Source organism: Salvia splendens, chromosome 14, assembly GCF_004379255.2.
Source record: "Salvia splendens isolate huo1 chromosome 14, SspV2, whole genome shotgun sequence".
Lineage (NCBI taxonomy): Eukaryota > Viridiplantae > Streptophyta > Magnoliopsida > Lamiales > Lamiaceae > Salvia > Salvia splendens.
The window spans coordinates 1,823,632-1,835,683 of NC_056045.1; the positions used below are offsets into that span (position 1 = coordinate 1,823,632).

Here is a 12,052-nt window from a genome sequence, read left to right on the forward strand (position 1 = left end):
TTTTGGGTCACTCCCAAAAGACCTTAAACTAATTGGGGTTGGACAGGAATTATATACACCTTCCAACTTCCCTCACTCATCCAGTGTGGGATAGATTTGTAACCCAACAAGTACTATATTAGCAAAATAATTAGGTTTCAGTTAGTCTAATTTATTTCTGAAGTTATAAATCAGGGAATAAAATTATTTTAATCTCATAATCTTTTAATTTACTTATCTTGGAGAATACTAGTACTCCATCCGTTCCAATTAAATTGACTCGAAACTTTTGGGTACGGAGATTAAGAAATTGTGTTGAAAAGTATGATGGGAGAATAAAGCAAGAGAAATAAAGAGATAGTAAAGTAAACGATGAAATAAAGTAAAAATGATAGGTTGTTTTGTTTTTAATTAGAAAAAGAAATGATTCAACTTAGTTGGGACTTACCAATAAAGAATACGACTCAACTTAGTTGGGATGGAGAGAATATCTAATTATGACTATTATAACAAGCAATAAAAATATATTTATACAAATAACTATATGCACATTCTTATAAGTTTAAAAGGAAATATTTTATGAACATTAATATTACGATCAAATACTCGTACTACAAGATAAAATTGTCCAAAAAATCATAAATTTGTACAAATTCTTGTATATGTTGCAATTTTTAAATTAGAAAACAATAATGAAGTTTGCAATCACCATACATATAATATTTTGGTCTACATATAATATACTCTGTTATATTGGTGTTCCTAAATCAAAAGATATCGTTTTCTTTTATTAAAAAAAATTGTTTATTAATTAAATTTGATAAATCAAAATTTGGCATAAGAGTATATGATATCCTAACAGTTTAATTTTTTTTTTTTGAGAAAAATATGGAGAGATAATGAGAGATGGGGAATTTTATTGGGATTTGGAATTAGTGGTGAGAAGAGTGCGTTATAGCTGGCCAAGACATAATTGAGAGAGAGTAGGAATTTTCAAAGCTACGGTTAGGCTAGTTAGAACAACAAACCGACAAATCGGCTTTGGTGGGGCCCGCCAAACAACCTATGACGTGGTTGGATATGGGTCATCATTGAGCTGCGAGCTTGTCGGAACTTCACTAACCTGCCTGCGTGGCACTTGCTAACATGCGCGTCTCCTTAGTCCTGGCACCACGTCACCGGCCGCTCTAACGTGCACTAAAGTTTTAATTTCTCATGTTTTAATTGATAATATTCCAATACTATTAGAGCATCCGCAGCGGTGGCGGTTGGCGCCACCGCCGTCCGTGCCAGCGGCAAGGCGAAGGACCGCCACCGCTGCAACCGCGCCGCTGGCACGGCGCTGCTCGATGTATCGAGCACGTCCGTGCCAGCGGACGCACACGTGGCGGTCTCCGATTCGCCAACGGCATAGCCGTTGGTTTCAAACATTTTTTTATTTTTTTTTTTAAAAAATCGGATTTTTATTAAAAAAATCGATAAAAAAAAAAAAAATTCACTTCCCCAAAAAATTATATCCGTTTATAACCGTTTTTCCCCACTTTTTAATTTTTTTTACCCCAAAAATACACACTTTCATCTATAAATACCCCCAATTTCACTCCAAAAAATTCACACTTTCACTACACAATTCTCATCATCAATCTCTCATATCCATTTTCATCTTCCTCTCACACCCTACAACACCACTATGTCCGGTAACGACGACAACCCAAGCGGCTCTCACGGTTGGAACCCCGAATGGTTCGGTTCGCAACCGTTTCATAGTCCGGAAACGGAATATTCGGCCCCTCCTCTCACCCAAGATTCGGGCGTTCCGAGTGGCTACCGGCCATACCCAATCGACGATCAAGGTGCCTCCGATGGGCGCTACGGGTGGACACCGGAGCCTAGGCCTCGCGCCCCTTCCCAAATGCCGAATCCTCCATCTCGCGCCGGTGTCCGCACACCGTACTCACCGGCGGAGATGGAAAGATTGTTCAAGGCGTACTTGGAAATCTCCGAAGATGCGGTGGTTGGAACGAACCAATCCGGCGATCACTTTTGGTGGCGCGTCTCTAGCCGGTACAATGCACACCGGCCGCCGGGAACGATCGAGCGCAACGAGAGTATGGTGCGCAACTGCATCGGCCGAGCCAACGAAGAAATTGGCAAGTTCAACGGCTATTTCATCCAGGAGTCCCGGAATGCCGGGAGCGGCCGAAGCGAGGTCGACATCATCACCGCCTCGCTGAGCACCTACCAATCCATGAACGGTAAGTCGTTCAAATATCTTAACGTTTGGCAGGAGACGCGGACGCACCCGAAGTATAAGGGAGGCATAACTTCCTCCTCTAGCGGCTCCTCCAAACGCTCACGGTCGGCATCCCTATCCGACGCCGGCGAAGAAGTGGCTAGCCAACTCGCCGAAGCTAACTTGGGTAGCCCCGATGCCCAACCAAGCGGTTCCCGACGCCGACCGCAAGGTAGGAAGAAGGCGGCGGCCGAACGACGTCGCGCCGCGACTCCATCTGCCCCTGCTCCCGAACCCGCACCCTATGTTCCACCTCCACCCCCGAACAACTCGTTGTGGGCCCTTTTGGCCCAACTCAATATGGCCGATAGGTCAACTATGACCCCCACGCAACTTCAAACGCACGAGTCCATGATATTGGGTCTCCAAAAACAATTGGGGTTGGTGCCGCCGGATGCGTAGTCTTCCTCGGGTTATATTAGCCAATAATTATGTAATTTTTAATTTTTAGGAGTTTAATTATGTAATTTTTAATTTTTAGGAGTTTAATTATGTAATTTTTAATTTTTAGTATTTTAATTATGTAATTTTTAATTTTTAGGATTTTAATTATGTCTTTTTATTTTATTTGTAATTTGTTATTTTTATTGTGGTTTTTTTAATGAATTTTAGTATTATGAAAATGTTTTTGTGTAATTGAATTTTATATTAATTGTGCTCGTCCTTGCGGAAGAGCACAGTTGTGGGTGTTGTGCTCTTGCCAGAGAGCAGGCATGAATAGTACCGCCCGGGCCCACAACCGTGCCGCTGGCAAGAGCACGGTTGTGGATGCTCTTATAGAGCTAAATGGATATTGTTTAATGCGAAGTGGAAAGAAAGAGACTAAGAGAGTAAGATAGAAAAGATAATAAAATAGAAAAAATAGTGTCTTCTTATTGTAAAAATATGTTATTTTGATTGATATCCTTTCATTGCACTTGACGGGGGCTACAAGTTTTTGCAATCATAAACTAATAATAATAAAAAATAATAATAATACTATTTCTCGGACCTTAAATTTCTCTAGGTAGTTCAGGTTTTGAGTTAGGATTGATAAGGTTTTGATTAGGATGGTTAAGATTTTGATTTTGGGATGATTAAGGTTTGAGGTATGGAGTATTAAATTCAATAAAATAAATACTCTAAGAAAAGACCTCGTTTTGATTTTTCTACGATTAATAGTAGAAGTTGAGGCGACATGTGTCATTGAGTTTTTAAGTCTTCCAATAAATACTACTCCCTCTTTTATCTCTAAAAATTTATAATTTATTTTCATTTTATCTGTTCTAAAAAATTTGTTACTTTTATTTTTATCATTTTTGATAGTGCATTCACATTCTATTAACGTGTTCTTACTGACATTTTATTTGAATAAAACTAATATTAAAAAATAGGATTATATTCTATTAATTTTTTCAATTTATTTTTTATTATATATTTTTAAAATTTATGTTTAGTCAACTAGTGACAAATTTTAAGACACAGACAGTATACGGTATTTCTTTTACTGAGAGAACACTTTAATTTTTGTTAATCATGTTTAACGATGGATAGTTGAATATCTTACACTATTGGTAATTTCGGAGACTGATACATCATCTGAGGGGGAAATATAAAAGTGTAGTTTCGATTTGCTTATTAATGATGCTCTATTACAATATTGAATAATTGCACTTAAGATTTTCAATTCAAAAAATAAAACACTTAACTAAAGTGGCTGTGCAAAGAAAAATAGAAATAAAAACTTAAAACTATGTGGAGCACAATGTTTTTGTGTGCCCAATAAAGCAACAAAATAATTGAATACTTAATCTAGTATTTTATTAATTGTTATTAGATCCAAATATTATAGTACTCCGTTGATATCTCGGAAATAATTGGCTTCATGTGGATCTAAGTTAATCTATTGGTGTTTAAAAAAGAGACAAAGCTGCTCTAAACAATTTTCCACATAAAATGGAGTTGCGAGGAAGCATCCTCTATCCACCCACAACAGGTGAATCAATTATTTAAAATTTTAATATGTCCAAAAATCGACATACGAATCTTTTGAAGAATAAACTATGTTTTCGAGAATAAATGGAATTATTCCTTTCTTTGTAGTTTATCAAAAGAATAGAGAGAATATTTTATAAGTACTAGTGTAAATGAAATCAAACCAATAATTTTTGGTAAAGTCATCATGGCCAACATTTGAAGGGGAAAAGAATTTATTAGTAAGGCTGATAGAAAGAGATTGAAAGATACAAACTACTGTAAATAAGTAGTTGAATCTAATATGTACATATTTTATCCACGCGCATCAGCATGTCCCGCGCTTAAGCACGGCGTTGTAGTTGCTCTCAACACGCACACTAGAGTCCATGCGCGCAAAAGCACCTGATCAATTACGACAACCATTTTATGGCGAACATGTGGACACCTTTTAATTTTTATATACTTTTTTTTTATTTTCTATTAGTAAACTAATTTAAAATAAATAAAAAAATTAATAAATAGCTAAAAAGTAATAAAATTATGAAACTTAAATTCTAGTATATTTTTATTTTGTCTGTCTAATGAATTTTATTCATTATATTCATAAATCTTCATTTCAATACCAGTACTATATAAAAAGAAAATAAATGAAAGTAATAAATGTGAACAATGTTATGTGCTTATTAAAGTGTTTTTAAGTATATTAGAATGCAGGAAATGGAGATAAGCACCCACACAATTAATTAATTGCACTGCCACGTCATAAGGACATCCCACTGCACCGTCGGGACGTCCGTCGTATCATCGCAATAGCGGACGTCACGACGGACATCCGCGCTCACCCGCTGACGACTCTCGTCCGCCGCCGACGTCCGTGTCCGCCCCAGACACTGCAATAACAGACGCTCCGCCGGGAAATCTGCTATTGCAGATGCTCTTAGGGATGATTAAACAAGTAACTCGATTGACGGTAACTGAATCGAAACTGATAACCGACATTTTTATCAATTAACTGATAATTAAATTTCATGCTTTTCGATTTTGTACTGAATCTATATTTATGTGAAATCAGTTACAAATTGATTAACCTAAGAGCATCCCCATCCGTGCTCTTGCCAAATAGCACGAATGTGGGCCCGGACCCACTTTTATTACATTTTTACTCATTGCTCTTAGGCAAGAGCACACAACCCACATCCATGCTCTTTCGCAAGGACATACTCAAGGGTCCCACCATTCTATTATTCAATTTAAATAAAAATATTTTCACAATATTAGAATGCATAAAAAATACCCAGAATACTATTACAAATTACTAAAAAATTAAAAATTACATAATTCAAATCCTAAAAATTAAAAATTACATAATTAAAATCCTAAAAATTTAAAATTACATAATTAAATTCATAAAATTAAAAAAACCCACTACTCGTGGTCGAATTTCGCTCAAATGTGTTTGATTAGGTCTTCTTGTAGCTCAGTGTGGGTTCAGGTATCGCACATTGTGTGTCTTGTTTCGACCCTCTCGCCCACCGTCGTATGCACACATCGGCGTGGGGGAGACCTCGCGGTTGAGCTTTCAGCTTCATCCTCATCGTAAAAGTTGGCCGCCCTCGGTCCTTCGTCAGCTATAATCATGTTGTGCAAGATAATACACGTTCACATGATGTCGGCGATATTGTTAACGTATCACAGCCGAGACGAGGCCTTCACAATGTTGAATCGGCCTTGAAGGACCCCAAAAGCTCTTTCGTCGTCTTTCCGAGAGACTTTGCCGACCGGTTGCGTCTCTAGTTGATTGAAAGTATTCAACACGGGCGGACAATGTGTAAACAATATGCATAAACAACCGTTTTGACATGCGAAAACGGCGCCGGAAGTAATCCTCCAGAAACCGCGGCTGGTCGAAAAAATAGTCGGCAACGAGCCTTTCGTTGGCTCCCTCCAGGTCACGAGGGATGTAGCGGCGAATTGATCTAGTTGGTCGAGGATGAGGGGCGTGGGTAGTGGCGGCGACATAGGCTTCACAGGCGGTGCGATATGGTTCATAGTATTCTTGTTCTTCGCGCTCCGCTTCAGCCATGATATCGATGAAATCCATTTTTAGAGAGGGTTTGAGTGAGAGAGGAAGATGTAGATGAGTTGTATGAAAAAATATGAATGAGAGAGAATGGGAGATTATTTGATGTGAAAAATGGATGATGAATTTGTGTATTTATAAATGATTTTGGGAATAAAAAAATCAAAAAAATTTCAAAAAATCGGTAATAAAATGGCCATATTTTTGGGAATCTGATTTTTTTATTTTTGGTATTATTTTCTATTTTTTTAAAAAAAATAACGAAATTGCCAAAGGCATTGCCGTTGGCTAACCAGGAAACGCCACGTCAGCTGCTCGCTTTCACGGACGTGTTCGATGCATCGAGCAGCGCCGTGCCAGCGGCAAGAGCGTAAAGGCGAGCAGGGCGGTGCCGCGCCAGCGGCACGGACGCCGTCCGTCGGCGCGAGCACCGCTGCGGATGCTCTAACCGGTCTGAAAGTTTCCAGTTTTAATTTAAAAACCAAAACCAGAATCAGTTCAATTTTAAAAACCATACCCATAGTCCCATACCTTTTAACTATAGTCCCACTCATAATAGGAATTGAATTGATCCTAAATACTTCTATAGTATAGGAATGTCATGGTCCTGGACAAATGAACTTGTTTTCAGACTTCATATTCAACAAATATTTGTAATTTTATATCGACGATGAAATTTTTAGCATCTGGCAAGTACTACTAAAAATCATGTAGTGCAATTTATAAAAGAAATGAAATTGAAAAATGGCAATTTCATATTAATTGAAAATGCACGTGTGGAGCAGTAGCTGTCACGTGATGAGGCAATAAAAATGTTCGTGCGCAAAATATAGAGGAGATGACTGCAATTGCCACGTGATTCATTTAAATAAATTTTTATTCATCCATGATTTATTGTATAATACTATTTCTATTTTATTAGTACTATTAATCACTCAATATTACTCTTTATTTACAATTATAATAATAAAAGCAAGATATTCATACTAAGGTAGAAGAAGGGCCCGGTCTATTGCTTCATTTCGTGGTTGAATGCATTAGTTTGGAAGTTCAACAAGTGGACATAAACCTCTCTCTTTTATGTAATCTTTGTCAATTTGGTAACTAAAAAATAAAGTTGTTTCTCAAAAAAATGAAATTGGTGTCCAAATTTTTTTATATATCAAGACAAATGAGAGGGAATTTGGGTGAAGTGAGAAAATAATACTAATAGGGGAAAGCACAAAATAATTCACATTATACTAATCTACCGCTACTAATTCATAAAGGGAAAATATATTTTTTTTATTCCAAATCATTTCTAAGTTGGATATTTCTTTGTTTTTTATTTTTTAAATAGGTCAAAATTGTACTCCCAAATTGATTGGGCATATAGTAATATGCACAATTTGTGTACTATTGCACTAGCTATGTAAATTGCACACATAACCATTTACTCTAATGACAACAATGATAAAAACAAACAATTTTTGTACAATGACAGAAAATGTGCAGTTGTCTACTGCGTAGTGTAATTAGCAATTGGTTTAATTTTTGACTAAAAATAAATAAAAGCAATAGACAACATTCTTAAAATTTCGTAGGCAGGGGCTACACATTAAATTCTTATGTGGATAATAATAATCTCCTTGTATTGATTTGGTATCAAACATCAACAAAAAATGTAATTCTCCTCTAAATCATCGATTAAATCAAAGTAAATGAAAATATTGCTTTTGGTTGAGTAATAATGTCATTTATTTAATTTATTTAATCAGTTTACTGATTACATAGTATTAGTTATTAAATTAACATTAAAAAAATCAGTTTATAATTTTTTTATTGAATGAAAAATAGGAACGCACCGAATTGAATGAATAGCGGCTTTGACGGTATATGTCAAATAAATGTTGGAGAAATACGTAATCATGATGTAACTAAATTAACCACAAATAAATAAATACGTAAATACAGCGCATCTAGACATTCACTTTGGGCCTAAAACAATATTTCCACTTTTTTTAATTTATTAAAGGATCATTTGAAATCAAAGACATAGAAATTAATTTTCTTCGTGATTAAACCCATATGATTAAATAAAATCCCAATTCTCAAATTTAAAAAATTTGAGAATAATAATATATTGTTTGAATTATAATTTTAACTTTAAATTGTTAAAATATATCGACAAATGCCATAATTAATCAAATATAATATAAATTAATATACTAACATAACTCTTTATTTATATTTCTAACGTACCAGCCTATTTTACAACTGTTCCACATTCAGATTTCAGATCATAAATTGCATTTAATTCAACTAAATAAATGAATCTCGTACGCTCAACAAAAATATTAAATGATAAAAAAAACTGAAAAAATCAACTAACCAATAAATTGACTAAACAGTTGTTCTTAACCAAAAAAATAAGTTGCTTTAATTCATATTCGAATAAACTGACACGTGGCCATTCTAACGGAGGTCGTAGTGTCAGAGTCTACAGCTGGATTTGCCGTTTCTTCCCCGTTTGCTAGTCTTATTTTGTCGTCTTGCGCCAGCTCAGCATCTCTCTCTATCAACCTTTTCTCTCTCTAAAAATATCGTTAAACCATATTTCCTTAACCGTATTTTTTAGAGGTGCTAGGACAATAATAAAAAAATAAAAATAAATAAAATAAATAAAAACCGTAACAACCCCTCTCTCCTTAATCGTGTAATTAACTTCCAAAACGGCAGGTGAGTAAATAAAAAAATGAATTAGCGCCTGAAAAAATATAATAACTTACCCCACTGAATTTCTTAACAGTAAAAAATAAATAAATAAAATTTAATTTGAGGAAATTTATTGCAAAAGTTAAGTTCATTATTTTTTTCGACCAACATTAAGAATTTATGAAAAATATCAAATTTTGGCCAAAGTTTATGATTAGAAATCAATACTCCCTAAAAAATTTACTTAATCTGCCCATGAATATATATCGTTTTATTATGGAGTATTAGATAAGTAGTTTATACATTCTAGTAGCTCATTTTATTCGCATTTATAATAAAACTATCCCCCTTTCGCCCAAGTTAACTTATTTATATTTATTTTCAAAAGATTTCATATTAATTGTTTTTTTCTATAAAAAAACAACTCTCTTATTTCTTATACTTTATTTTCTCTATCTCTTTCCCATTATCTTCTCCCAAAATAAGTCATTAAACATTTTTTTAATTTCTAAACCAAAATATTGCTTTATTTAACATGTGACAGATGAAGTGTATAAAACAGAGAAATATTTCATTAACATTTTACACCTATATTTTTTAAAACATGATTAGAGTAAAAGCGAGTCAGATATTTGCAGATGAAGGAAGTGTGATTTTAGTCGAATTTTAATTCGTACAGTAATTTAAATTATTTTAAAAAAAACTATAGAATTATGATTTCTTCACAATTATCCGACAAATACAAGATTTAACTCTCACGTACAACATACTGCAAATATTTTTTAAATATGTTCATACACTACATCTGTCTATAAAAAATAATCTCTATCTTCTCATTTTCAGATGTCTACAAAGAATTTAGCTCAGTTTATTATTTGTGAATAAAGGGAGTGTTACAATTTGTCGTCCGCCATATTATAATTTCATCAAAAATTGTTTAAAAATATTTGTGAATCAATCCAAATTTCATACCAGTACATATTTTAAATTGAATTTTTAGCTTTCAAACTGAAAAATACTACCACTCCGGAAATTATGTAAATGTGACGGGTGTCCCATTCCAGCTGTACACTAGTAACTGCCCTTTCAGCCGGTAACCGTCACCGGCCCACCCGGTAATCCCCATCACCCCTACCGCCGCCCTCGTATATATATACCCCTTTCCTCCACCCTCCTCTAAAGGCGACTGAGGCTCCTCTGCCTCTTCAAACCTACACATAAACAATCAATTCCATATCCAAACCCTCACATATTCATAAATTTAGGGGATTTCAGTTTTTTAAAATTAAATCCTAAAATCTAGGGTTTTCATTTTTCGTGCTATGGCGGCGAGAAGCGAATCGGATCGGATAAAGGGGCCGTGGAGCCCGGAGGACGACGAGCTGCTCCAGAAGTTGGTGGAGAAGCACGGCCCCAGAAACTGGACTCTGATCAGCAAATCGATCCCCGGCCGATCGGGGAAATCGTGCCGGCTGCGGTGGTGCAACCAGCTCTCGCCGCAGGTGGAGCACCGCGCCTTCACACCGGAGGAGGACGAGACGATCGTACGGGCCCACGCGCGCTTCGGCAACAAGTGGGCGACCATAGCCCGCCTCCTCTCGGGCCGGACCGACAACGCCATCAAAAACCACTGGAACTCCACGCTCAAGCGCAAGTGCGTCTCCATGTCGGAGGAGTTCAACGACTTCGATCCCGAGGCCCGCCCGCCGCTCAAGCGATCGGCCAGCCTCGGGCCGGGCTCGAACCCTTCCGCCTCGGGCTTCTGTTTCAACCCGGGCAGCCCCGACGGGTCGGATGTCAGCGATTCGAGCCATTCGGGTCATTTTATGCGTCGGTCTATTGCCCGACCCGACCCGGTCACTTCGCTTAGCCTCTCGCTACCCGGATTCGACCCGAGCCCGAGTCCTGATTTGAGATCGGTTTCGGAAATTGACCCCCAAATTGTAGCGGCTCCTTCGATTAAACCCGTTCCGGTGGTTAATCTGCCGCCGGCGTTTATGCAGAATCAACAGTTTGGCCCTGCGGCGGAGAAGCAGTTTTTCAGCGCGGAGTTTTTGGCGGTGATGCAGGAGATGGTGAGGAAGGAGGTGCGGAATTATATGGCGGGAGCGGAGGAGAAGGGTTTGTATATGCAGAGCGAGGCGATTAGGAATGCGGTGGTGAAGCGGATGGGAATTAGCAAGATTGATTGATTGAATCGGCGGAGGTTGAAGAAGATTGGGGATTCAATGAGGGGGAAATGATTAAAAAAAACTTTTTTTCTGGGAGAGGAAATGTTTTGGTTTAATTTCAAAATTAGTGGTAATTTTGGATGTCATGAAAAAGGGGAAAAGAAAGTTTTAAAGCTGGTTAAACTGAATATTTACATTTTCTCTGCTGTTTACTTTTTTTTAATATCAATTGGCCATTTTGTTTTAAGATTTTTGAACTCAAATCAATGACTTAATTGAGCACAAAATCGTTCTGCCTTTTTTTCTGGATTTTTTTATGGAAATGTTTTGATTTTGAATTTAAAGGCTCTGTCTTTGTGTTTTGGAAATGAGTTTCTTAACTACTTAATTCAGATGTTATAGCTTCGAAGAAAAAATATGCACTGGACTTCCTTTTAACCTAACACTTACTTTTAAATGAATTTATATGAATTTTTTTTTGCATTTTGGGAAGCAATTTTGAATTTTCTTATCATTATTAGAATAAGGTCTTTTAAGCAATGGTATAAGATAAAAAAAAATAATATTTGCATCAAAATAACGGAAACAACCTCCATCTTTATTGGATAGTCTAGAATAATCTAATTATTGATTATTTATATATACTATTTTTCATAAGTTTCGTTTTATTTTTGAAAAATCTGATTTCTTTATTTATGTTTTTACAAAATGTCTTGTCTTGCAGTAGCATTATTGAACTTTGGTTAACAACTTTTCAACCGTTAGTTTTTGATCAAATCATCCGTTAATCGTTACGCTTTCAATCATACGGATCTAATAGGAAATTAAGATTGGATTTGAATACCGTATTCGTCTCGTGTATGACCTTAAACAATTTCA

General features: G+C 36.2%; 1 protein-coding gene across 1 annotated transcript; it reads left to right on the forward strand.

The window, feature by feature from the left end:
• Window positions 1-10,194: 10,194 nt before the first annotated feature.
• LOC121763429 (transcription factor MYB73-like) lies at window positions 10,195-11,363 on the forward strand. The gene has a single exon (XM_042159440.1). The coding sequence runs from the start codon at window positions 10,325-10,327 to the stop codon at window positions 11,192-11,194; it is 870 nt and encodes a 289-aa protein (XP_042015374.1). The 5' UTR covers window positions 10,195-10,324; the 3' UTR covers window positions 11,195-11,363.
• Window positions 11,364-12,052: the final 689 nt, after the last annotated feature.

What these genes read in the sequence shown, in the direction of transcription:
- LOC121763429 (XM_042159440.1), top strand. Translation starts at nt 10,325, where the DNA reads ATGGCGGCGAGAAGCGAATCGGATCGGATAAAGGGGCCGTGGAGCCCG.